General features: G+C 43.0%; 2 protein-coding genes across 7 annotated transcripts in view; both read left to right on the top strand.

Moving 5' to 3' along the window:
• The window catches only part of GTF2H3 (general transcription factor IIH subunit 3), a 31,939-nt gene extending 10,683 nt beyond the window's left edge, over window positions 1–21,256 (top strand). Inside the window, exons 3-13 of one of the 2 annotated variants that reach the window (XM_012447135.3) lie at window positions 2,621–2,727; window positions 6,591–6,757; window positions 9,236–9,298; window positions 10,751–10,780; window positions 10,926–10,954; window positions 13,054–13,128; window positions 14,199–14,252; window positions 18,232–18,300; window positions 18,505–18,640; window positions 18,761–18,797; window positions 18,879–21,256. In XM_012447135.3, coding sequence (XP_012302558.1) covers window positions 2,621–2,727; window positions 6,591–6,757; window positions 9,236–9,298; window positions 10,751–10,780; window positions 10,926–10,954; window positions 13,054–13,128; window positions 14,199–14,252; window positions 18,232–18,300; window positions 18,505–18,640; window positions 18,761–18,797; window positions 18,879–18,948 — 837 coding nt within the window. In that variant the 3' untranslated portion in view covers window positions 18,949–21,256. Of the gene's footprint in view, window positions 1–2,620; window positions 2,728–6,590; window positions 6,758–9,235; window positions 9,299–10,750; window positions 10,781–10,925; window positions 10,955–13,053; window positions 13,129–14,198; window positions 14,253–18,231; window positions 18,301–18,504; window positions 18,641–18,760; window positions 18,798–18,878 lie in introns of those variants that run through there. The other variant, XM_064379615.1, reaches the window with a different exon arrangement.
• Window positions 21,257–25,517: 4,261 nt separating this feature from the next.
• Window positions 25,518–27,395, top strand: part of TCTN2 (tectonic family member 2) — a 37,537-nt gene continuing 35,659 nt past the window's right edge. For all 5 annotated transcript variants that reach the window (XM_064379613.1, XM_064379612.1, XM_021670001.2 and 2 more), the window contains exons 1-3: window positions 25,518–25,692; window positions 25,875–25,982; window positions 26,427–26,503. In XM_064379613.1, the coding sequence (XP_064235683.1) occupies window positions 25,611–25,692; window positions 25,875–25,982; window positions 26,427–26,503 (267 nt within the window). In that variant the 5' untranslated portion in view covers window positions 25,518–25,610. The remainder of the gene's footprint in view (window positions 25,693–25,874; window positions 25,983–26,426; window positions 26,504–27,395) is intronic.

The following is a 27,395-nucleotide window of genomic DNA, read 5'->3' as shown; positions in this document are numbered from 1 at the left end:
AGGACTTGAACATATCTTTTGCAGGGGCATAATTCAACCCACAACAGTGGTTGGTCTAGGGATTACAGTATGTATCTTACCATTGTCTACTTTAGATTAATACTCTTTTAATTCCAGTAAAATGTAGAGGCTTTGCTCTGATATAGATCCATTTCCACCCCTTCCCCGTGTTCTTATTGTCATGTATATTACATCTGTGCATGTTACAAACCTCATGACACAGTGTTTATAGTTGTTACTTACATAGTTGCTTATGCCAAGTATAAGCATTGTTTCTCTTGTTAACAAAAAACAAAAATATCACACAGTATTCATGTTAGAACTATACTCATTTTTCAGTTGAAACCATATTCATTTTTCAATGGCTATGGATACAAGAATTCAGCAAAAATCAACATAGGCATTCTGTGAGAATCCATTGGCTGTATGGAATTTCCCCTAAAGGGTATTGTGCATTTCATTGCTGTTTGTAAATTGTGTGCTACTTACTGCTATATCAGTAATAGCCGTGTGTACTTGTGTACATGTGTACTAGCTTTTGGGGAGCGACTAGTTAAACATCTGCCAGTACGTCACTGCGTGCTGCCCTGTTACTCTCCAGAAAGACTGAGTTTGCCTCAGCAGCCGTTATGAGAGCTCCTTTTTTCTTGTACCAACACGAGGTTGTTCATTCTCCTTATTTCATCTTTTGTCAATATGAGGTGCAAAAAACAATGTAATCTCAATTTACTTTTAGTGTATTTCATGGCCATTTAGATTTCTCTTGGAACATCACCCAGTTTTTTCTTTTGCTATTCATGGTGTGTGGTTTTTTAAAATTAGTGATTTATGGACACTCTTTGTCTTAAGAGATTAACCCATTACTTGTCATGTGTTGTAACTATATTTTTCCCAGTTTGTAACTTGTCTTCTTTCACTTTTATTTTATATTGTCACTTTTTGCCAAATAGAAATTTTAATAGATTTAAGTTATTTTTCCAGTAGGGTGAAATTTACCAGTGTTTTTTTTTTTGAGATGGAGTCTTACTCTGTCACCCAGGCTGCAGTGCAGCGGCATGATCTCAGCTCACTGCAGCCTCTACCTCCTGGGCTCAAGCAATCCTCCTGCCTCAGCATCCCGAGTAGCTGGGACTACAGGCACGTGCCACCACACCCTACTAATTTTTGTTTTTTTTTTTTTTTTTTTTTTGAGACGGAGTTTCGCTCGTTACCCAGGCTGGAGTGCAATGGCGCGATCTCGGCTCACCGCAACCTCTGCCTCCCGGATTCAGGCAATTCTCCTGCCTCAGCCTCCTGAGTAGCTGGGATTACAGGCACGCGCCACCATGCCCAGCTAATTTTTTTGTATTTTTAGTAGAGACGGGGTTTCACCATGTTGACCAGGATGGTCTTGATCTCTTGACCTCGTGATCCACCCGCCTCGGCCTCCCAAAGTGCTAGGATTACAGGCTTGAGCCACCGCGCCCGGCCTAATTTTTGTATTTTAAGTAGAGACGGGGTTTTGCCATGTTAGCCAGGCTGGTCTCCAACTCTTGACCTCAGGTGATCCGCCTGCCTTGGCCTCCCAAAGTGTTGGGATTACAGGCGTGGGCCACCGTGCCCAGACACCAGTGTTTTGTTTTCTACCTGAAGTATTTCTTTAAGAGAAACAGGCCTTATTCCAGGGTTATGAAAATAACTACTTATGAAGACTGTGCCTTCAAAGATAATTTCTTTGTTACTAGAGAAGTTTCTCTGACCATACAGAGCACCAAAAAAAAAAAAAATTGACTTATATTTCTTAATATTAGTTCTTGTGGGAAGGTGAGCTCGATGAAAGAAGGGATATTCTTTATTTGTTTTTTCAAACTTTAAAAGTTTTTAATTTACTCACTAAGTATACTGAGCACCACTATACTGTTCACTAAATATATGCCAGACATAAAGTAGTGGCTGAGTATACTTAGTGAACAAACGAATTAAAAGCTTAAAAATCTTCAGTTTTATCAGTATGCATTAATTATCTACTCCACATATAGTAATAGTTTGCTGGAAATTTATCACAGAAGATGTGTGACATGTTTGTTATTCCTTAAATGTTACACTGCAAATATTTGTGGAATATTGTGCTGATGTAGAAATGATTTCATATAAGTAAAATTAGAAAACTATAGTTTTCAAGTGTTTTTGTTTATGACTTTGGAGCTCCTGAGCAAATTTTTAACAGTGAATACTTGTCTAAAATTTAAATGAAGTCTTTTTTTTTTTTAAATACCAGGTCTTGCTCTGTTGCCCAGGCTGCAGTACAGTGCTACAATCTTGGCTCATTGCAGCCTGGATCTCCAGGGCTCAAGCAATCCTCCTACCTCAGCCTCCAGAGTAGCTGGGACTACAGGTGCACACCACCATGCCTGGCTAGTTTTGTTTATTTTTTATAGAACCAAGGTTTCATTATGTTGCCCAGGCTGGTCTCAAACTCCTGGACTCAAGCAATCCTCCCACCTTGGCCTTCAAGAATGCTGGGATTACAGGCTTGAGCCACTGCACGCAGCCTAAACGAAATCTTAATTATGTCAAGACCTGACATAGTTATTTGGATAGCTAATTTGTTTTGCTAATGTCTTTTTTTTTTTTTTAACAGTTTACTTTATCCAAATGCATGGATGCTGTGATGGTACTGGGAAATTCTCATTTATTCATGAATCGTTCCAACAAACTTGCTGTGATAGCAAGTCACATTCAAGAAAGGTATGACCATTGTGATTGCTTTTCCTCTTCAGTGCTTAACGTTTATGAGCTTTTTGTGCCAGCTGACATGTATTGTTCCTACTCTCCTGCAAAAGGAAATGTTTTCTGTGCCAGTGAACAGCCACAGCACCAAGAGCCAGTACATGTACATTGTGATATCCATGAATTTTGCAAGCCTCATTATTGGTAGATAGTATGACCCATGTAATTTGCACAGATTTTTTTCTTTTTTTTGAGACAGTATTGCTCTGTCATCAGGCTGGAGTGCAATGGTGCAATCTTGGCTCACTGCAACCTCTGCCTCCCGGGTTCAAGCAGTTCTGCCTCAGCCTTTCAAGTAACTGGGATTACAGGCGTGTGCCACCATACCCAGCTAATTTTTTGTGTTTTTAGTAGAGACAGGGTTTCACCATGTTGACCAGGATGGTCTCGATCTCCTGACCTCGTGATCTGCCCGCCTCAGCCTCCCAAAGTGCTGGGATTACAGGCATGAACTACTGCGCCCAGCCTGCACAGATTGAACTATATTATTTAGGCAAAGAGAGAGAGAGAGCGCTATCAAATTGGGCAGCTACTTTCCCTCACCTGCCTTCTCATTTTGTGTCTGCCCCAGAGTGCAAGTAAAATGGGGAATGTGATTCTGTTTCCCTTTGGTTCTGCATAGCTCTCAGGGCGTGACTGTTTCCCTGTTCTGTGAGTGGATCTGGTGCTTAGAAATAAGGATTTTTCTTATAACACTGGCTTCTAAACCCAAGCCAACTACTCCATCTGGTGCTTGGTGGAAGAAACAGTGGTGGTTGCTAACACTGGTGTGAAACTGGCTGTGTTAGACCCACTGCAAGATGGTGCATAGCCTGCAACTGATATGTAAATGTGGCCACAGATACAGCAAAAGTTTTATGAATAATTTGAAGTGTACTTACTTCTCACATGATGCACTGACAGAAGAGTTAAATGTGCATGTAGGACACAGCTCTTCTATGTCTTTTTTTTTTTTTTTTGAGACAGGGTCTTGCTCTGTCACCTAGACTGGAGTGCACTGGCACGGTCATGGGTCACTGCAGCCTCTGACCTTCTGGGCATAAGTGATCCTCTCGCCTCAGCCTCCCCAGTAGCTGGGACGACAGGTGTGCACCACCACACTCAGCTAATTTTTGTAGAGATGGGGGTCTCACTATGTTGCCCAGGCTGGTCTTGCTTTCCTGGGCTCAAGCAGTCCTTTCACCTCAGCCTCCCCAAGTGCTTGGATTACAGGGATATGCCACCATGCCTGGCTCTTCTGTGTCTTAATCACCACATTACAGTAGAAGTGACTCTTGCTTACCAACATATTTCATATGGCTAGCTCTCAGCATATGGCTAGCTCTCAGGCGTATGGCTAGCTCTCAGGCATATGGCTAGCTCTCAGCATATGGCTAGCTCTCAGGCGTATGGCTAGCTCTCAGGCGTATGGCTAGCTCTCAGCCGTATGGCTAGCTCTCAGGCGTATAGCTAGCTCTCAGCATATGGCTAGCTCTCAGCATATGGCTAGCTCTCAGGCGTATGGCTAGCTCTCAGCATATGGCTAGCTCAGGCGTATGGCTAGCTCTCAGGCGTATGGCTAGCTCTCAGGCGTATGGCTAGCTCTCAGCATATGGCTAGCTCTCAGGCGTATGGCTAGCTCTCAGGCGTATGGCTAGCTCTCAGCATATGGCTAGCTCTCAGGCGTATGGCTAGCTCTCAGCATATGGCTAGCTCTCAGCATATGGCTAGCTCTCAGGCGTATGGCTAGCTCTCAGCATATGGCTAGCTCTCAGCATATGGCTAGCTCTCAGGCGTATGGCTAGCTCTCAGCATATGGCTAGCTCTCAGCATATGGCTAGCTCTCAGGCGTATGGCTAGCTCTCAGGCATATGGCTAGCTCTCAGCATATGGCTAGCTCTCAGGCGTATGGCTAGCTCTCAGCATATGGCTAGCTCTCAGGCGTATGGCTAGCTCTCAGGCGTATGGCTAGCTCTCAGGCGTATGGCTAGCTCTCAGCATATGGCTAGCTCTCAGGCGTATGGCTAGCTCTCAGGCGTATGGCTAGCTCTCAGCATATGGCTAGCTCTCAGGCGTATGGCTAGCTCTCAGGCGTATGACTAGCTCTCAGGCGTATGGCTAGCTCTCAGGCGTATGGCTAGCTCTCAGCATATGGCTAGCTCTCAGGCGTATGGCTAGCTCTCAGGCATATGGCTAGCTCTCAGCATATGGCTAGCTCTCAGCATATGGCTAGCTCTCAGGCATATGGCTAGCTCTCAGCATATGGCTAGCTCTCAGGCGTATGGCTAGCTCTCAGCATATGGCTAGCTCTCAGGCGTATGGCTAGCTATCAGACATATGACTAGCTTTCAGGTTTTCTTGGTTCTTAGGGCTGCCTGCTTCCTCTGCTGGGGTGAAAGAGCCTGTGGGCCACCAAACACATACTCTCATACCCATCCTCACTACATTTTTTTCTCAGAATTGGATGAAAAGATGATGCTAGTTTGGTTAAAATACCAATAAAAACTATACCAGGCAAAGTTTTTTTTGTTTTTTGTTGTTTTTAAAATCAAAAATGTTCTCTACCTGATTATCTTTTTTTTTTTTTTTTTTTTTTTTTTTGAGACAGAGTCTCACTCTGTCACCAGGCTGGAGTGCAGTGGAGTAGAGATGGGGTTTCACCATGTTGGGGTCAATCTCTTGACCTCGTGATCCATTCGCCTTGGCCTCCCAAAGTGCTGGGATTACAAGCGTGAGCCACTGCGCCCAGCCCTAATTATCTTAAAAGTCACAAGGCTCACGCCTGTAATCCCAGCACTTCAGGAGGCAGGTGGGCAGATCACTTGAGGTCAGGAGTTTGAGACCAGCCATTCATAGCAGCCAATATAGTGAAAACATGTCTCTACCAAAAATACAAAAAATTAGCTGGGTGTGGTGGCACATGCCTGTAATTCCAGCTACTCAGGAGGCATGAGAGAATCACTTGAGCCCAGAAGGTGGAGGTTGCAGTGAGCTGAGGTCACGCCACTGCACTCTAGTCTGGGCAACAAGAGAGAGAGTGTATCTCAAAAAAAAAAAGGACTGGGCACGGTGCCTCAAAACGCCTGTAATCCCAGCACTTTGGGAAGCCAAGGCGGGAAGATCACTTGAGGTCAAGAGTTCAAAACTAGCCTGGCCAACATGGTGAAACCCCATCTCTACAAAAAATACAAAAAAATTAGCCAGGCATGGTGGCGGGTGCCTGTAATCTCAGCTACTCGGGAGGCTGAGGCAGGAGAATTGCTTGAACCTGTGAGGCAGAGGTTACAGCAAACTCAGGTCGTGCCACTGCACTCCAGGCTGGGCGACAGAGCCAGACTCCGTCTCAAAAAAAAAAAAAAAAAGTCATGAATCAGTAGGAGAATCTTTTCAGGGACCTTTGGACCAGATTTTTATTACTGGGATAGATGTGTACCTTAAATAATAAACTGGTAGTGAGTGAGAATTTGGTGTGAACCTGTCGTGGTTGTCATTTGAGAATGGAAGCATGGGCACCCCTCGGCAGCATTTTGGAGATTATAACCCAACACCCTCTTTATTTCCCCACGTTTTTCAGAAAACACTGGAACCAGTAAAACATTCTGTGGTGATAGACAAATGTTTGCCAATTTGCCTATTTTATGTATTTTTTCTTTGTTTTTATACCCTTTTTCTTTTTAAATTTTATCTTACACATTTTTAAACAATGAAATTTACTGTGGAATCTTGTGAGTCCCAGATTGTCATGATTTTGTTTGTTTTCTCTGCTGAATTTCATTCTGATCATGAGTGAGCATGGGCAGTGAGTCCTGGTGTAACCAGGTTTTTTCCCCCTGCTGTTTCAGCCGATTCTTATATCCTGGAAAGAATGGCAGACTTGGAGACTTCTTCGGAGACCCTGGCAATCCTCCTTCTGAATTTAATCCCTCTGGGAGTAAAGATGGAAAATACGAACTTTTAACCTCAGCAAATGAAGTTATTGCTGAAGAGATTAAAGATCTAATGACCAGAAGTAACAGCTTTTAAAAATTATTATGTTGCAAATAGAGTTGGTTTTGGAGTCCTTTAGGCTTTAAGTTCAAAGATGTGAGGTTCTTTATACTGTGTACCTGCACGTTGTCTCTTTTGAAAAATCATTTTCATCAAAGTCGGTGCATTATTTGACAAGCCTCTACGGCATTTGACACTGCTGACCAGCATTTACTTCTTGAAACATGCCTTTTCGCTTCTAAGAATGCCCTGTGACCTGTTTTTCCTCTTTTCTTGAAACATTATTTCACAGTCTCTATTTTTGGCTTTTCCTTCATCTTGTCTGTTAAAATATGTTTTTAATTCCGCACATGATTTTCCTGTTTTCTCATCCACTTTTGCCTTTAATTATGTTTCATATATGGACACTTTCCAATTTTGTCTCTAACCCAGACTTTCTTTCAAGCTCAAATGCCTCCTTTTCAGCGTCCCACAGCCTCTTGACGTGGCCCAGGCTAGTCTCATTATCTTTGTTCTCAATTACACCATTTCCATTCCCTGTTTCTGTCCGCCCCCATTTACCTAGTTTTCTAAACTTAAAGCTTTCATTTTTGACTCCTCGTAATGAACATAATAATCAGCTACATAATCCTAGTCGTTTAGCCTCAGAAGGGTCTCCAGAATCCCACTCCTTATTGTCGTCTTTTTATTTTTGATTTTAAAAAATTGTTTTTAATAGAGATGGGGTCTCGCTATGTTACCTAGGCTGGTCTTGAGCTCCTGGGCTCAAGCTATCCTCCTGCCTTCGCCTCCCAAAGTGCTGGGATTACAGGCGAGAGCCATCACACCCAGCCCCCATCTGTTATTGTCATCATGATCAGCCTCGACACTGCTGACATTTTGGGCTGGATAATTCTTTGTTGTGGCAGCTGTCCTGTGCATTGTAGGATGTTTAGCAGCACTTCTGGCCTTGGACCATTAGACATCATAATACCCCCCAGTTGTGAGAACCAGCTGTCTTCAGACATTGCCCAATGTCCCCTGTAGAGCACATTCACCCCGCGTTTAGAGCCACTGCTCTAGATGACTGTTAGAGCTTCTAACTGGGTTTCTGACTCCTGTCTCCCCAGTCAAGTCTTTCCACTCAGCCCCTAGAGTTATCATCTTAAAAATCAAAGCCACAGTTCCTGGGCTTACAGGCCTTTCCTGGCTCCCTGTTGCCTTCAGGTGGTGGTTTTCAAACTTTAGCTTGAATCAGAATCACCTGAGGGGAAAAGGCAGTTCTAGAGAGACAGAAAGTAGGTTAGTGGTTGCCCAGGGCTGGGCAGGGACAGGGGAGTGATTGCAAATGGGCCCAAGTGATCTTTTGGGGTAATGGAAACTGTTCTAAAATTGGAGTGTGATGATGGTTGCATAATTGTAAATTTACTAAAAATAATTGAATCGTTTACCTAAAAGTACTTTTAGACCAGAATTTTACGGTTTGTAAATTATAAACCTGTTAAGACAGTGTCAGGCCTCACTCACAGTTTCTGATTCACTGGGTCTAGGGAGGTCCCAAGAATTTTTATGTCTAGTACAGTCCCAGGTGATGCCCCTATAGCTGGTTCTGAATCTCACTTTGAAAGTCACTGGCCTCCAGGATTAAGTCTCAGCTCAGCCTCACAGTATAGTGTTCAAGACCTTTTGTGGTGACCTCACCCATGGGGTGTCAGTTCTCTGGGACCAGCTCTAGGCTGATTGGCATGGAGTGTCAATCAGGGCTCCTTGCCCTCTTGAACTGGAGTTTTAGGATTTTGATTTCTTGAGTGACTTTTTTCACCCGAGTCACCAAACAAGTGGCAAACTCCTCCCTGCTTCTCATGGCAAGAGGAAAGAGTTTTCTCCAGTCTTCCCTGCACTGGCTGAGCGCGGTGATGGGAAGGAGGGGATGGTGGGAGATGGAGGGCAGGGCGTCTCAGAGCTTGGTTCTCTGTCCAGGGTGCTAGAGTTATGCACGACATTTTGTACCAGGTAGACCAGGAATAAACTAGAACCTTTCCAAGTAAAAACAGGATCTTTTTTGTGTTTGTGTGGTACATACAAGTAACAAAATTTGCCATTTTACCGATTTTTAGAATTTTTAATGTAAAATTTACATACCATAAAATTTAGCATTTTAATAATATTTAAATGTACAGTTCAGTAATGTTGAGTATATTTGCCTTGTTTTGCAACCATCACCACCATCCATAGTCAGAACTTTCTCATCTTTACAAACTGAAATTCTGTACCTATTAAACACTAACTCCCTGTTCCCCCTGCCCTCCCACTGGCCCCTGAACAAACACGAGGATGTTTTAAATTGAGAAAAGGTTAAAAAGCTGCTTAGTTAACCATTACCAAGAACACATTGCTACGTTTTTAAACCTAGTTTGAAAATGTCTTGTTTGATTTTATTCATGAAGAATGCTTTGGTTTGAAAGCATGCTTAGTTCAAGTACTTAAATATTCCCTTTTAAATGTTTTCTGTTATTTGCAGGTGACATAAAGGGTCAACATACAGAAACTCTGCTGGCAGGATCCCTGGCCAAAGCCCTTTGCTGTATCCTCAGTGTCTGAATCGTTTAGAAGGTGTCTTCTGTAATAAACATATCTGAACTTGTGACATTTGTTAGGACCTTGGGTGCCCATTAATGGGAGGTGTGAGTACCCTGAAGTGGATGGTAACTTTAAAAAAAAATAGTTTATATTGGCTTTGAAATTTTTTTTTTGTTATTTGAGACAGAGTCTCACTCTGTCACCCAAGTTGGAGTGCAGTGGCACAATGTCGGCTCACTGCTACCTTCGCCTCCTGGATTCAACCAATTCTCTTGCCTCAGCCTCCTGAGTAGCTGAGATAGGCTCCCGCCACCATGCCCAGCTAATTTTTTTTTGTATTTTTGTAGAGATGTACTTTCACCAAGTTAGCCAGGCTGGTCTTGAACTCCTGACCTCGAGTGATCCGCCCACATCAGCCTCCCAAAGTGCTGGGATTATAGGTGTGAGCCGCCATGCGCAGCCAGCTTTGAAATGTTTTTGAAGGCAAGCCATAAAAACTGGAAGTGGGAAGAGTTTCTCCATTGTGTCTTTCTGCCTGCAGGGAGTGATGCTTCAGGCTGCTTTCTTGTTTCTTATTTTGATAAGTTAGAACTTTTAAAACATTTTCATCTTCTTGACTTGGGAACAGTGTTTGATTTTTAAAAGCTGCTTAGGAGCCCTAAAGCTTAGTATATGAGTGGCCACTTCTCCATTGGTGAACAGATTGTTTTCCACATAGCATAGGGCAATACCTTTCCATTTTATCTGTGTGACGTTTTCTCAGTCTTATGGCATTAATTTTTGGGGGAGGGGCAGTATTGAGTGATTCGTTTGTCCTAGAGTTTGATATGGGTTGCCTGAACATCTTTGTGAGTCAATACTTGTCCCAGGACTCAAATTTAGGACACGGTAGATAATAATAGGATAGTCAAGTGTTGGTAATTTTAATTTTCTGAGACAAAGATTATATTTTGGTCAGATTAGAAAGCCCAGCTGACTGCAGAGTTAGTAACTGAAACCCTCAATTGCTCTCGTGTTGGTAAGTGGAGCATTTCCTTTCTTAGCTAGGTAGATGCTGAGTTTGTTTAAAATTGGAGGTTTTCTTTTTACTATAAATATGTATAGGGCCGGGCGCGGTGGCTCACGCCTGTAATCCCAGCACTTTGGGAGGCCGAGGCAGGTGGATCACGAGGTCAAGAGATCGAGACCATCCTTGTCAACATGGTGAAACCCCGTCTCTACTAAAAATACAAAAAAAATTAGGTGGGCATGGTGGCGCGTGCCTGTAATCCCAGCTACTCAGGAGGCTGAGGCAGGAGAATTGCCTGAACCCAGGAGGCGGAGGTTGTGGTGAGCCGAGATCGCGCCATTGCACTCCAGCCTGAGTAACAAGAGCGAAACTCCATCTCAAAAAAAAAAAAAAAAAAAGTATGAAGTAAAATAATATTTTTGTATTCCTTAATGTTAAAAAATTAAGACATTCATAGAATGAACAAGGAAATTAAAGGTAAGAGCCTGCATTTTTCTATGAGAACTGTAATCCTACTTATTTTACTAGTATGTCTTTGCTGGACTGTTGAAAAATTGATTAGGAAGCCATATACATTTAGTAAGGTTTAGTTAAATTTTATTCTGCTTTTTTCTCTTTATAGATAATCAGGAAATGAAATCAAGGATATTGGTAAGATTAAAAAAATCATTACTTTGTTTATATGACAACTATAGACAATTAGAAAACAAAATGGAGGCCAGGCGCGGTGGCTCACGCCTGTAATCACAGCACTTTGGAAGGTGGAGGCAGACGGATCACTTGAGGTCAGGAGTTAGAGACCTGCCTGGCTAACATAATGAAACCTCATCTCTACTCAAAATTAGCTAGGCGTGGTGGTGCACGCCTGTAATCTCAGCTACTCAGAAGGCTGAGGCAGGAGAATACCTTGAACTTGGGAGGCGGAGGACGTGCTAGAATAAAATAATCTTGGTAATTTTGGAAGGTGAGTGCCTTGCTAAGCGTGATGTGAAACTTAAAGCTTAAAATTTTGAAAATATGAAACTCCCAAAACAAGGATAAAGGAAAAAGTTTTAGGAAAAGTATTTCCAGCAGAGCTACCTGACAGAAAATTAATCCAATATTTCCAAAATAAAAAGCAGCTCTTATAAATTAATTATTAAAAGTCAAGCTTTAGAAAAACAGGTAGAAAACAAGCAGTCTGCAAAAGAAGAAAGGCGAAAGGTCAGTTTAGCATTTGACAGTACGTTCAGTCTTACTAGTAAGCAAAAACATGTCAAATAGTGAGATTTTCATTGTTGTTCAGCACAAGTGAAAAAACTGGCAGTTCCCAAGTTGATGGTGAAGTTGGGGATTGATTATTCTCATGCATTGCTGATGGGAGGATAAATTGTTAAAAATTTTTCTGGAGTGCGTTTTGGTAATCTGTATCAAAATTAAATGTTCATATACTTTAGTAATCAATCACTGCTTATTTTCTGGAAGTATTATAGTTGTGCAGAGGGCATATGAGGGTGTCATCAGAGCATTGTTTAAAATGGAGAATTGGAAACTGCTTAAATAGTGGATATTTATGAAGTCAGCAAGAAGCATAGTATATATTCTAATTCATCAACATTAAAATATTTTTTCCCACATATATTGTGGACTGAAAAAGCAGGTTGCAGAATCCTAGGTAATCATCCTGACACCTGTGTGTGTATTTTGAGTGTGTGCATTTTGGGTGTGTGTATGTGTATCTTGGATGTATGTGTGTTTTGGGTGTGTTTGTGTATTTTGGATTTGTGTGTGTTTTATTCATGTATTTGGGGTGTGTATATTTTGGGGTGTATGTATTTTGTGGTGTGTGTGTATTTTAGATGTGTTTGTGGGATATGTTTTTTTGGGGGGTATATTTTGGGTGTGGGTGTACGTGTGTTTTGGGTATATGTATTTGTGTGTGTATGTATTTTGGATGTGTATATTTTGGGGGTGTGCTTATTTTGAGATGTGTGTACTTTTTGGGTGTGTATATTTTCAGGGTGTATTTTGGGTGTGTGTGCACCTGTATTTTGGGTATGTGTATGTGTGTGCGTTTTGTGTATGTGTGTGATTTGGTTGTGTATGTATTTAGGGTGTGTGTATTTTGGGTGTATGTGCACATGTGTATTTTGGGCATGTGTGTGCTTTGGGTGTATGCATGTGTGTGTTTTTTGGGTGTGTGTTTTGAGTGTGCATGTGTATATTTTGAGTATTTTGGGGGTGTGTGTGTTTGGGGTGTATTTTGAGTGTGTGTTGGGTGTGTGTATAGTATTGGGTGTGTGTGTGTTTGGGGTGTATTTTGAGTGTGTGTTGGGTTTGTGTATAGTATTTTGGGTGTGTGTGTGTTTGGGGTGTATTTTGAGTGTGTATTTTGGGGGGGTGTGTTTTGGGTGTATGTGCATGTGTGTATTTTCTGTGGTGTTTTGGGTATGCATGTGTATATTTTGTGTGTGCATATGTGTATTTTGGGCGTATGTACATGTGTGTATTTTGTGTGTGTGTGTTGTATATACTACCTACATAGGTGCTCTCAAGAATGAGTTCATCAAACCCTTATGTGGACTGTCGCTGGGTGGTAGGATTTGGGGGGAAATGTTACTGTCATCTTTATCCTTTAGATATCATTTAATAATAATAAATGTGCAGACAGACTGGAATAATGTTGGTTGTGGTTCACAGTATATTGTGTGACACTGGTGTGAGAGAACTGGGATGTGCCTGAGTGGAATTAACATGGCTGTGATTTTTAGGTGATTAAGGCTGCAGAAGACAGTGCGTTGCAGTATATGAACTTCATGAATGTCATCTTCGCAGCACAGAAACAGGTGAACCGAGAGCCTACCTTTTCAAGTATTTGTTTCATAAAGAAGGAGTCAGTTTCATTTTTTGAATGCTCTACTCTGAGATATTCTGATTAAATAGCCTTATGAATGGGCTAGGAATCCAGAATCTGTATTGTATTGTAGTCTTTTCTCTATTTTGGGTCCTGGACCACTTGAGAATCTGATGCATTCCCAAAACAGTGTGCACTCAGCCACAGTTTTGCATAGAGTTTATGATATTCAGGTCACCCCGTTAGCCCATCCTTGGACCCCATGCCAAGAATCCCTGGTTTGACAGTTTGCTGTATAAACCTTGCCTCAATATCTTTATCGTTTTGCAGTGGTGAGGTCTATAAAGATTCAGTATTTTGGCTGGGCGCGGTGGCTCAAGCCTGTAATCCCAGCACTTTGGGAGGCCGAAGCAGGTGGATCATGAGGTCAAGAGATCGAGACCATCCTGGTCAACATAGTGAAACCCTGTCTCTACTAAAAATACGAAAATTAGCTGGGCATGGTGGCGCACGCCTGTAGTCCCAACTACTCGGGAGGCTGAGGCAGGAGAATTGCTTGAACTCAGGAGATGGAGGTTGCAGTGAGCCGAGATCGGGCCATTGCACTCCTCAGCCTGGGTAACAAGAATGAAACTCCGTCTAAAAAAAAAAAAGATTCAGTATTTTTACTTTGCAAAGAGCTGACACGTTCAGATGAAGTATGATACATTTTCTTCTTTGATATATTTATAAAGAAAGAAAACCTTCTTAAAACTTTAATTTTCATGTGAAATGCTGCTGTAGCCTTGCATAATGTCCTCTATCGTGGAGTGGCAGCATGATGTAGATAAAAAAGCATGAATTTTGGAGATAGGCCAAGTGGGGTGACAGCTTTGCCACCTGTTGGCTCTGTGACCACAGCCCAGCCATGTCCTGGGTGCTTCAGCTGCCAAATGCAAATGAAATATCTGCCATGCAGAGTCGTGATGCGTATTGAGCAAGCTATTTTAAGCATAGAGTATGGCGTGTAGGGTAGTCGTTATTGTTATTATTCCTGTAATAGCTTCAAAATGTTTCTTTCAGAATATTTTGATTGATGCCTGTGTTTTAGACTCCGATTCAGGGCTCCTCCAACAGGTATGTTTTAAAACCATGCTTTGTGTGGCTGGTTATGAAAATTAGTGATTTTTATATTGATTACAATTCAAAATGAAAATGCTTTGGGTATATTGGGTTAAATAAAACATGTTATTGAACCTAATTTTTTTTTTTGAGGCTGAGTCTTGCTCTGTCACCCAGGCTGGAGTGCAGTGGCATAGTCTCGGCTCACCGCAACCTTTGCCTCCTGGGTTCAAGCATTTCTCCTGCCTCAGCCTCCCGGGTAGCTGGGATTATAGGTGCCCACCACTGCACCCGGTTAACTTTTGTATTTTTAGTAGAGACAGGGTTTCACCATGTTGGCCAGGTTGGTCTCGAACTCCTGACCTCATGATCTGCCCACCTTGGCCTCCCAAAGTGCTGGGATTACAGGCATGAGCCACTGTGCCCGGCCTGAACCTAATTTTATGTATTTATTTCCCCCTTTCTTAGGGAGCTACTAGAAAATTTTAAATTACATATTGCTTGCTTTATATTTCTGTTGGACAGCACTATCAGATGTTGCTTTTTTTTTTTTTCCTTTGAGACAGAGTCTCGCTTTATCACCCAGGCTGGAGTGCAGTGGCAGGATCTGGGCTCACTGCAACCTCCCCCCTGGGTTCAAGCAGTTCTCTGCTACAGCTTCCTGAGTAGCTGGGATTACAGGTGCCTGTCACCACACCCAGCTAATTTTTGTATTTTTACAAAGTGTCACCATCTTGGCCAGGCTGATCTTGAACTCCTGACCTCGTGATTCACCCATCTCGGCCTCCTAAGGTGCTGGGATTACAGGCGTGAGCCACTCTTCTACCTGCTGAGGCTCCTGGGAACCTTTTCCCTGCATCTTTCACACTCTCCCTCTCCCATCCGGCCCCACCTGCCTCTTTGCTACTGCCTGAAACAGGCCTGCTTCAGCCAGAGGGTCACTGCGCTAAGTGTTCTCGCTGCTCGCAAAACCAGATGTTGCTCTTTAATGAAAAAGACAAAAACTGAATTTTACTTTAACTTGAAAGGGAAACAAAACCCTAACCTTAAAGTAAGTCTGAAGAAATTACCAAGCTTATGTTAGATGTTTTTTGGCCACAAATGTTGTTTCCTAAAGGATCAGTTATAAGCACAAAACTGTGACAAACCCTGAATTTAGGTTACTGCTGCAGATGAAGGATGAGGAGAGCAAGGTCCAGTCGGAAATTCATAGGCTTCAAAGGTTCTGAGATTGTACTGTTTCTTCAGCTGATCGCAGGTATATGATGTTTATTTTATAATTTAAACCATACTTGGCCAAGCACCTTGTCTCACACCTGTAATCCCAGCACTTTGGGAGACTGAGGAGGGCAAATCACCTGAGGTCAGGAGTTTGAGACCAGCCTGACCAACATGAGAAACCCATCTCTACTAAAAATAGAAAAATTAGCCAAGCATGGTGGCGCATGCCTGTAATCCCAGCTACTCGGGAGGCTGAGGCAGGAGAATCACTTGAATCACCTGGGAGGCGGAAGTTGTAGTGAGCCAAGATGGTGCCATTACATTCCAGCCTGGGCAACAAGAGCGAAACTTCGTCTCAAAAAAAAAAAAAAACCACACACACCATATTTACACATTATGTATATAGATTCTTGTGCTTGTATTACGCTTCAGTAGTAAAAATTCAAAAAGTTTGAATTCACATGTTAGCAACACATTTCAATCTACACATTATCTGTAACTCCAAGACGATCTTGCCTCTGCCATGACTTCAAATGCCAGCTCTACCTCCTCGGCCCTCACATTCATTCTCTAGTCCAGTCCCAGACTCTCCTGAGTTCCAGACTTGCAGAATCAGCCATGTACGTAGTACCCCCTCTTGGACATCTGGCAGGCATCTTCAGCGTCATGTGTCCAAAGCAGAGAGCTGTTGGTTTGTCCTCTTAGCCTCTTCCTGCCCCATCTTCCTAAGTGGCAATGCAGCTCACTCAGCAGTTCAAGCAAAAACCTCACTCTTCCTGTCTCTTCTCTTCCCTCCTTTCATATCCATGAACAAATCCTGTTGATTCTGTCTTTAAAATATATCCTGGCTTAGCTCAGTGGCTCATGCCTATAATCTAACAGCAAAAACTGCAATTACTTTTGCACCAACCTAATATAAATTAGAACGTGGTGCTCACTTGCTTGAAACCCTCCCATGGCCTGTCATCACATGTCAACTAAAACCCAGAGTCAGGACCTGCCAGGGCCTTTCAGATGCTACCTGCTGAGCCTCATGGAAACCTTTTGCCCGAGTCTTTCACACTCTCCCTCTCCCATCTGGCCCCACTTGCCTCCTTGCTACTGCTTGAAACAGGCCTACTTCCGCCAGAAGGTCCCTGCTTTAGCTGTTCTTTCTGCTCGCAAGCTCTTCCCTCAGGTGTTTGCATGGCCTACTCCCTGCCTGCCTTCAGGTCTCTACTTCTGTGCCACCTCCTCAGAGAAGCCTTCCCTGACCACCAGTGTCAGTGTTACTCCCTCTCCCCTTAACCTGCTTTATTTTTCTTCATAGAAGTGGTCATAACCTATAACATTATTTTTGCATTTACTTAACTGATTTACTCTCTGTCTTCTCTTTTTCATTTTTTTTTTTTTTAAGACAGGGTTTCACCATGTTGATCAGGCTGGTCTTGAACTCCCGACGTCAGGTGATCCGCCCGCCTCAGCCTCCAAAGTGCTCGGATTACAGGCGTGAGCCACCGCGCCCGGCCTACTCTCTGTCTTCTCCACTAGAACATTAACTTCACAAGGATGGACACTGTTTACTGCTGAAACCCTGCACGGTGCTCTAAAATAGTTGTTAAATGTGTAAATGAATCTGATAGACCGGCTGAACCAGGACTGTACTATCAATCAGAGGACCCTCAATCCTAGAATCAGAGCTAGAAAACCCTAAGCCAAGATCCAAGTGTAAAACCCTAACCCAGAGCCAAGATTGCCCCTTGCACTCCAGCCTGGGTAACAGAGCTAGACTCTGACTCAAAAAAAAAAAAGAAACAAAAATTAGCCAGATGTGGTGGTGACACATGCCTGTAATCCCTGCTACTCGGGAGGCTGAGTGGGGAGAAACACTTGAACCCAAGAGGCAGAGGTTGCAATGAGCTGAGATCACACCACTGCACTCCAGCCTGGGCGACAGAGTGAGACTCCATGTTAAAAAAAAAAAAGAAAAGAATTAGCATGTAACCCAGCAATTAATTTCCTAGGTATAATTGGAGTTATACTCCTATTATAAACTCAAGAGAAATGAAAACATAAACATGGGTCCACAGAAAAATTTGTATGTGAATATATGAATATTCGTAGCCACATTATTCATAATGGCCCCGAAGTGAAAACAACCCAAATGTCCGTGTACTGATGAATGGATAAACAAATGGTACCATATCCATATAGTAGAATACTATTGGTTATTAAAAGGAATGAAATGCTGATATATCCTACAGCATGGACAGACCTTGAAAACATTGTGCTTAGTAAAAGGAGCGACTCACAAAAGGCCACATTTTGCATGATTTCATTTACATGACATGTCACAAATGGGCATATCCATACAGATAGAAAGCAGAGGCCGGGCACAGTGGCTCACGCTTGTATTCCCAGCAGTTGGGGAGGCTGAGGTGAGCGGATCATGAGGTCAGGAGTTCAAGACCAGCCTGGCCAACATAGTGAAACCTCATCCCTACAAAAAATAAAAAAATTAGCTGGGCATGGTGGCAGGCACCTGTAATCCCAGCTACTCGGGAGACTGAGGCAGAAGAATCACTTGAACCCAGAAGGGGAAGGTTGCAGCGAGCCAAGATCATGCCACTGCACTCCAGCCTGGGTGACAGAGCAAGACTCTGTCAAAATAATAATAATAATTTGCATATCCCCCTCTGGTTTTGTAGACCTAAAGCATTGCTGGTGAGAATCCCACTCCTCTGGAAAGCCTATGTAAGTGTGAGTTTGGCAGCAAGCTGTCTGTGTCTTGCAGGCTTGTGACATCACAGGAGGACTGTACCTGAAGGTGCCCCAGATGCCGTCCCTTCTGCAGTACTTGCTGGTAAGGAGACAGCGGCAACCCTGATGCCTGGAGGGAAGGACGACCTCTGTGTGCTGGGAAAGGACTGGAAAGATGGCTGGTGCTAGTACTTGGAAGAAAGGAATAAATGTGGGCCTTGGAATTTCAAGGCCTAGAAGGGTGGGCTTCACGTTATTTTTTCTCCATATTTTAAATAAACCTTCCTTTTGTTTGTTTATTTTACAGTGGGTGTTTCTTCCCGATCAAGATCAGAGATCTCAGTTAATCCTGCCACCCCCAGTTCATGTTGACTACAGGGCTGCTTGCTTCTGTCATCGAAATCTCATTGAAATTGGTTATGTCTGTTCTGTGTGTTTGTCAAGTAAGTTCATGTACCTAGTTTTTCTTTTTTTTCTATGTTGGGGGGCAGGAAAACAGTTTCTCAGCTGTGTTGTTTTTCAGCCACCCTATTGTTTCTTTTTTTTTTTTTTTCAATTTACAGTATTCTGCAATTTCAGCCCCATTTGTACTACCTGCGAGTAAGTACCTTTGAGATTGTGGGTGGCTCATACTTCACAGCTCTAGAACATTAAAAAATGTTTTCGTCTCTATAATTACAGGACAGCCTTTAAGATTTCTCTGCCTCCAGTACTGAAAGCCAAGAAAAAGAAGCTGAAGGTGTCTGCCTGAGGATCAACTGTTTTCTTCGTCTGTTAGTGCTGTTAATAGAAATTATATAGCAGAATCTTTGTCAGGAAGACTGAAAAAAATAAAGATAGGTATAGGATGATTTTTAATGTAGTGACCTTCTTACAGAAAATATTTCCCGAACATCCTTCTCATCCTGTGCTTCTGGAGAGTTGATTTGTTTTAGGGAGTCATTCTATGCAATATATCCTAAAATATTCGATGACTCATTTCTGTCCAGAAAGGGGCAAGAAAGCACATGTTTGTGACTTTTATTTTTTTAATGAAATGATCATTCATTAAAGTCAGCTCGTCATTACCCATCATAGGCTTTCTAACCTGCTACCTGAATCCAGGTCCTCATTGTGAAATGCGTGACATGCGAAATTTGACCTTAGCTTTGGAAAAGGGATTGTTTGTGGAGTAATGGCACTAATCAACATAGAGCATCGTATTTGAATCAACAGTTAACTTAAATAGTCATGTAAATAAAATTCTTTTTTTTTTTTTAAAGGCAGGGTTTCACCGTGTGTTGGCCAGGCTGGTCTCGAACTCCTGACCTCAAGTGATCCGCCTGCCTCGGCCTCCCAAAGTGCTGAGATTACAGGTGTGAGCCACCACGCCTGGCCATAAAATTCTTATTGTCTAAATTGAGACAGATATTAGCCTCAGATATTTATTTGCAAATATTTACTTTTTTGTCTGATACCAGTACATATTTGGACAAAGTCATCTACGTAATAGTTTATCACCAAATAACTACAAAATCTCATCTTAAATGCGTAAAGAGAACATGTGCAGAAGCAAATTTTCTTCAAAAACAGTTGTGGGAAGAGCTTATTTGTGAAAGCTTATGACTGGTTCTAAGGGAGAATTTTGTGGGGAAAATGGGCTCTCTGTTAAGTATGGTTTTCAGATAGAATTCTTTCCTTTTTTGGAGACAGAGTTTCACTCTTGTTACCCAGGCTGGAGTGCAATGGCACGATCTCGGCTCACTGCAACTTCCGCCTCCTGGGTTCAGGCAATTCTCCTGCCTCAGCCTCCTGAGTAGCTGGGATTACAGGCATGCGCCACCATGCCCAGCTAATTTTTTGTATTTTTAGTAGAGACGGGGTTTCACCATGTTGACAAGGATGGTCTCGATCTCTTGACCTCGTGATCCACCCGCCTCGGCCTCCCAAACTGCTGGGATTACAGGCGTGAGCCACTGTGCCCGGCTCTTTCCTTTTTTAATGGGGGTGGAAATACACATTAATATTGAAACTGCATCTGTAATCCCAGCACTTTGGGAGGCCGAGGCCAGGAGGACTGCTTGAGCCCAGGAGTTCAAGAGCAGCCTGGGCAACAAAGTGAGACCCTATCTCTGCTAAAAATTTGGACTGAACACCGAAAATGTTTATAAGTTCAAAAGCAAAAGTATTTATAATTTAAACAACAAAAAGATGTATTTTTCTATGTAATCTTGAAATTATTAAAAGTCCTTTTAGCTTCTAGCACATATTTGTACAAAGAGTTTAAGGAATAGTGGCTGGTTTGGTTTGTTTTCTTTAAATGTGTACTGAGGGCCAGGTGCAGTGGCTCACGCCTGTAATCCCAGCACTTTGGGAGGCCAAGGTGGGTGGATCACCTGAGGTCAGGAGTTCGAGACCAGCCTGGCCAACATGGTGAAACCCTATGTCTACTAAAAATACAAAAAATAGCTGGGCATGGTGGCAGGTGCCTGTAATCCTAGCTACTGGGTAGGCTGAGGCAGGAGAATTGCTTGAACCGGGAGGCGGAGGTCACAGTGAGCCAAGATGGCGCCAATTGCACTCCAGCCCGAGCAACAAGAGCGAAACTGCATCTCAAAAAAAAAAAATGTGTACTGACAAAACCCATTGTATACAAAACTGTATGTAAATAGGATTTTAATTTTCTCTTTATACAAGCTGAGTCTTATTAAAATAATTTGATATTTACTTAGATAATTTCAGATAGATTTTATATACTGGATTTGTGCTTTTAACAAATATACAAAGACTGGTGATCACTTTGCAAATATTTGTTAATCCTTGAGTTTGAGAACCTGTCTTTTAAAAATAATACTTAATATTTCCTATACTAATTGAGTATAATGGAAATCAGTATTTTAAGTCTAGGAAATAAAGTATATCTCTAAAAGAGATATACTTTCAAACAAGCTAGCAAGGCTTTTATTATTACTTTTTCATTTGAAATATCATATTTTCTTGGTTCTGTTTGACCTGTTTTTATCTGTTGAACTTATGAGTTATTTTATATAAATTTTTATAATAAAATAATTTAATTTTCATATTTGGTTGAATTGTTTCCTTTCATTCATTGTTTATCTCATGCTCATTCAACTCTTCTTCAAATGTGTACTTTTAAACTGCATTTGGTTAATTGCCAGACAATTTTGTATTCAACTCTGAAGAACTTTAATTTCAAATCTTGGTCTGCTTTAGTGGCTTACACCTGTAATCCCAACAATTTGGGAGGCTGAGGCAGGAGGATCATTTGAGCCCAGGAATTGGAGACCAGCCTGGGCAGCATGGCAAAACCCTGTCTCTACAAAAAAATATAAAAATTAGCCAGGTGTGGTGGTGCATGCCTGTAGTCTCAGCTACTCCAGAGGCTGAGGTAGGAGGATCACTTGAGCCCAAGAGGCACAGGTTACAATGAGCCATAATCACACCACTGAACTTCAGCCTTGGTGACAGAGTGAGACCCTGTCTCTAAATAAGTAAATAAATAAATAGTACTGATTTTTGTATCTTAATTTTGTATCCTGACACTTCACTAAATTTATCAATTCTGATAGTTTTTTGGTGGCATCTTTAGGTTTTTTAGATACAAGATTGTATCTGCAAACAAGGATAATTTTGCTTTTTCCCTTTTTAATTCGAATACCTTTTATTTCTTTCTCGTGACTGATTGCTCTAAGATTTCAGTACTATGTTGAATACCAGTGGCCAAAGTGGGCATCTTTATTGTGTTCCAGATGCTAGAGGAAAAGCCTTCAGTCTTTTCCCTGTTCAGTATGATACTAGCTGTGGGTCTGTTTTATGTGTCTTTTTTTTGGAGACGGAGTTTTGCTCTTGTTACCCAGGCTGGAGTGCAATGGCGCAATCTCGGCTCACCGCAACCTCCGCCTCCTGGGTTCAGGTAATTCTGCCCAGATTCCTGAGTAGCTGGGATTACAGGCGCGCGCCACCGTGCCAAGCTAATATTTTGTATTTTTAGTAGAGACGGGGTTTCACCATGTTGACCAGGATGGTCTCGATCTCTTGACCTCGTGATCCACCCGCCTCGGCCTCCCAAAGTGCTGGGATTACAGGCGTGAGCCACTGCGCCCGGCCCTATATGTCTTTTTTTTTCGTTGAAGTATGTTCTTTCTATACCCAGTTTTTTGAGGATTTTTTATCATGACAGGATGTTGAATTTTATCAAATGCTTTTTCAGCATCCATTGAAATGATCAGATGACTTTTGTCCTTCCTTCTGTTGACACAATGTATCACATCGATTTGCCTATGTTGAACCATCCTTGTATCCCTGGGATGAATCCTAATGGGTCATGATGAATTATCTTCTTTTTTCTTTTTCTTTTCTTTTTTTTTTTTTTTTTTTGAGATGGAGTTCCTCTCTTGTTGCCCAGGCTGGAGTGCAATGGCATGATCTCAGCTCACTACAACCTCTGCCTCCCAGGTTCAAGCGATTTTCCTGCTTCAGCCTCCACAGTAGCTAGGATTACAGGTGCCTGCCACCATGCCCAGCTAATTTTTTTGTATTTTTAGTATAGACAGGTTTTCACCATGTTGGCCATGCTGGTCTCAAACTCCTGACCTCAGATGATCCACCTATCTTGGGATTACAGCCACCAAGTCCGGCTCAGTAATGTTTTCTTTTGGGAGGATTTATCTCCCAATCTTTACTGCTTGACCATGCCAACTTAACCTGCAGATTAATTTCTCCCAGACACAGAGGGGGAATAATAGAAATATTTAAGTGTTTGACAGCTTTCCTCTTAGTGATGTTCTCCTAGGCTTTATTCCAAGATATCAAGAGAGGTAAATATTTTGCAGTCTTCCAGAGAGGAGCTGAGATACAGGGGAAAATTTCATGCTCATGTTAGAACTGCAGCGACCCACAATTTTTCAAGGAGTGTAAGAAAAAGATAATGCCCAGTGTCAGGCTCTTATAAAGCTCAACTTTCAGAATCCTTTCACAATGTTAGATTTGCTGATCTAACATTCAGTTATATATGAATATATATATATATTCAGTTATATATGACTATAATAACATTCAGTTATATAGGAATATATAACTGAACATTAAGAGAATAATGGGGCCAGGTATGGTGGCCCATACCTGTAATCCCAGCACTTTTGGAAGCCAAGGCAGGAGGATCACTTGAGCTGAGGAGTTTGAGACCAGCCTGGGCAATATGGTGAAACCCCGTCTCTACAAAAAAATACAAAAATTAGCTGGGCATGGTGGTGTAGTCCCAGCTACTTGGGAGGCTGAGGTGAGAGGATCACCTGAGCCCAGAAGTTTGAGGATGTAGTGAGCTATGATTGTGCCACTGCACCACTCCAGCCTGGGTGGCAGAATGAGACTCTGTCTCAAAAAAAAAAAAAAAGTAATAATGGCAAACATTTATTTGGCATTTACTGTCAGTCAGCCACAATGCTGAATGCTATAATGGTTGTCCCAGCTAAAGGACACACTACCCCTCTGGTAGCTAACAAGTAAGTGATCATGAACTAACTGCTTACTATATGCCATGCACTGCTTCAACCTCATTAGATATGTTACCTCATTTCAGCCTCACACAATCCCCAGGGAAGGACTATTATCATGCCTTTTTTTTTTTTTTTTTTGAGACAGAGTCTTGCTCCACTGCCAGGCACCAGGCTGGAGTGCTGTGGTGCAATCTCGGCTCACTGCAACCTCCACCTCCCAGGTTTAAGCAATTCTCCTGCCTCAGCCTCCCAAGTAACTGGGACTACAGGCGCACGCCACCACGACCAGCTAATTTTTGTATTTTTAGTAGAGACGGGGTTTCACCGTGTTGGCCAGGATGGTCTCAATCTCTTGCCCTCGTGATCCGCCCACCTTGGCCTCCCAAAGTGCTGGGATTACAGGCTATTATGCCTTTTTTATAGATGAGGAAGCTGAAGCTGAGAGAGGTTGACTTGCCCAAGGTCACTTAAGAGCTGAGAATATCTGTGGAGGGAAGGTGAAATCCCACGCCAGGCAGCCCGAACTCAGGGCCTGTACTCTCAGTCCCCAAGCTGTGACAATGCTTGAAATGTTTTGAAGCTATTGATAGATGAAAAACAGTTTTTTTCCAGACAGAATTTTGATTCTTTCACATCTGTCCTATTGCTAGGTGAAACCTTTTGTGTGTTCTGTGATTGGCTCTGCTTTCAGAGTGCTGAGAGCTCTGTTTGGGGGAGAAAATCCTTCAAAAACCTAGGAGAATGATAAGAAAAACAATAATGATAATAATAAATGATTAATAATTATAAAAATGTAAAATTTATGCAATTATAAAATACAAGTATAAAATGTATTAAATATGCATATATTTTATATTTATATAAAAGATAATTTTTATAAGAAAATATAAATACATATTTTATATATATTTTTTGATCCAGAGTCTAGCTCTGTCACCTAGGCTGGAGTGCAGTGGCAGATCTTGACTAGCTGCCACCTCTGCCTCCCGGCTTCAAGCATTTCTCCTGCCTCAGCCTCCTGAGTAGCTGGGATTACAGGCACGTGCCACCACCCCTGGCTAATTTTTATATTTTTAGTAGAGACGGGGTTTCACCACGTTGGTCAGGCTAGTCTCAAACTCCTGACCTCGTGATCCACCAGCCTCCCAAAGTGCTGGGATTACAGGTGTGAGCCACTGCGTCTGGCCTATATAGGTTTTATATATACCAAGTATGTATATTTGATATATATATGAAATCAAGTGTATTTTATAAAAATATAAAACATAAAAAATACATAATATATGATAGTAATGAGAATAATAATAAAAACAACGATGCAGCCCCATCCCCTTTTTGTCCCCAACCTCTAAAAATCCCTATAAAAATCAAGTTTATTAAGGAGCAGATCCCACCGTTTTTATTTAGAAGCCAGTGTCTATAGGCTCGCTCTTGCCTGTTGTTGCATTAGTTTCATGGTAGGGGAAAACTTGTTTTTGAACTGTATATGCACCCCTGCTTTTTATGACCTTTTATATTTTTATTTTTTCAACTTTTAGGCTCAGGAGTCCATGCACAGGTTGCTATATAGGTAAATTGCGAGTCATGGGGGTTGGGTGCACAGATCGTTTTGTCACCCAGGTACTAAGCAGAACACCCAGTAGGTATGGTTTTTCAGCGTTCACTCTCCCCACCAGTCAAGCAGCTAAAATACAAGGCCTTGTGGGCGGGGCCGGGGTGCTCCCGCTCTTGGCGCTGGCCCAATCACAGTGCGGCGCTCCTCCTGGCCGGTCGCCGATTAGCGGTTGCCATAGCTCCCGGCGTTCGCTTGACAAGATGGCGGCGGCCGGGAGGCAGCTGACGCGTTTTCTGGTCTGAGTTCTTCCAGGCTTCTAAGCCGGGCACGGTTCTTCTGTGCCAGGCCCGCGAGGCCCAAGGCATGGGCTTCCAGCCGCCGGCCGCTCTTCTTTTGGGGCTTCTCTTTCTTCAGGGCTTCCTGAGGCCGCTGTGGGGGGACCTGGGTGTGTAAGGCGCGGCAGGGACCTCGGTGGGCCGGGGCTGAGGGGACTGGGCGTTAAAGGGCCAGACCTGGACTCCCCCGGGAGCTTCGGGAGTCTGGACCGCCAAAGCAAGCTGCCACGCACACCTTGGGCAATGACTCTTGCACTGCTAACCCCTCCCTGTCCCCTTCCTTCCCGCCTAGCTTTCATCCCTCCTTTCATCCGAATGTCCAGCCCTGCGGTCAGGGCGTCCCTGGTCGGAGACACCGAGGGTGTGACCGTGTCCCTGGCCGTGCTGCAGGACGAGGCGGGTAAAGTCCGGCCCTTCTTTTGGGAAGGGTGTGGGTTGGATTGGATCCAGGCCTCCCAAGGAGCCTGGCGAGGTGGCGTCCTCTGGGGCCCCTGCCTCTGTCCTCTGCAAAGTCGCATGGGAAGAAAAGGATGGGAGTGCTGCTGTAGGCCAAAGAGGACAGATGGACACGTTCGAAGAAAGCTTGAAATAATAATGTCTGGCATTCATTGAGCTGTCATTGTGTATCATCCCATTTTCCCGGCAAGAACAGTAATATCTTTTCATCCCCTTTGACCAATGAAGAAACAAGTTCAGAGAGGTTGTCAGCATCCCAGTGTCACGCAGCTTGTAAAGGGCCCAATCCTAGGCTTGTAATGAGAGTCCATCCTAGGCAGTCTGCCTCGAGTGCACCCCCTGAGCTGCTGGGCTGTGCTGCCTTGCAAGCTGATCTTCTCTTTCTTAGGAATATTGCCAGTTCCAACTTGTGGAGTGCTGAGCAATGAAACGGAAGACTGGAGTGTGACTGTGACCCCCGGTGGGGTAAGGCCAGAAATAAACTTGCTCTGTAGCCTGTGAAGGGGCCCCCATCCAGGGTTTCTGCAATGCTTTCTTGATTTGACAAGGCATGACTTTCTCCATACTCAGAACAATCATGGAATTGTGGGCTGTTGAATCTGGTAGACACTTACCCAGCCTACAGGTTCCTAACCCTGGGGTTAGCAGTCCTTGGATGCATTTCAGGGGGTCTGTGAACTCTGTGAAATTGAGTGTAAAGTTCTGTGTGGATGTGCATTTTTCTGATGAGGGGGTCACCAGTTTCCTTGAGATTGTCGAATGGGTGTGTGAGTTTCCTTCAGATTATTGAATGGATCTGTGACTCAAAAAAGCTTTATGCCGGGCATCATGGCTCAAGACTGTATTCATAGCACTTTGGGAGGTTGAGGCTTGAGCCCAGCAGTTCCAGACCAGCCTGTAACATAGTGACACATCAAAAACATCTCTACACAACAAAAACAAAAATAGCCAGGTGTGGTGGTGGACATCTATAGTCTCAGGTACTTGGAGAGGGGTGAGAGAGCTGAGGCAGGAAGATTATTAGAACCCAGGAGTTCAGGACTGCAGAGATCTAAGATCAGACCACTGCACTTCATCCAGCCTGGGCAACAGAGCAAGAACCTGTCTCTTATTTATTTATTTATTTATTTTTATTTTTATAGAGACAGGGTTTCACCATGTTGGCCAGGATGGTCTCGATCTCTTGACCTCGTGATCCTCCCACCTCGGCCTCCCAAAGTGCTGGGATTACAGGCGTGAGCCACCGTGTCTGGCCAACCCTGTCTCTTAAACAAACAAACAAACAAAAAACTGGTCAGGCTGGGTCACCTGTAATCCCAGCACTTTGAGAGGCCAAGGTGTGCTGATCACCTGAGGT

The sequence above is a fragment of the Aotus nancymaae genome, unplaced genomic scaffold (genome assembly GCF_030222135.1).
Source record: "Aotus nancymaae isolate 86718 unplaced genomic scaffold, 86718_ANA_hifiasm-v0.15.2.pri h1tg000021l, whole genome shotgun sequence".
NCBI lineage: Eukaryota > Metazoa > Chordata > Mammalia > Primates > Aotidae > Aotus > Aotus nancymaae.
The sequence above is the reverse complement of the archived record's forward strand: the minus strand, read 5'-3'. Positions and strand labels throughout refer to the sequence as shown.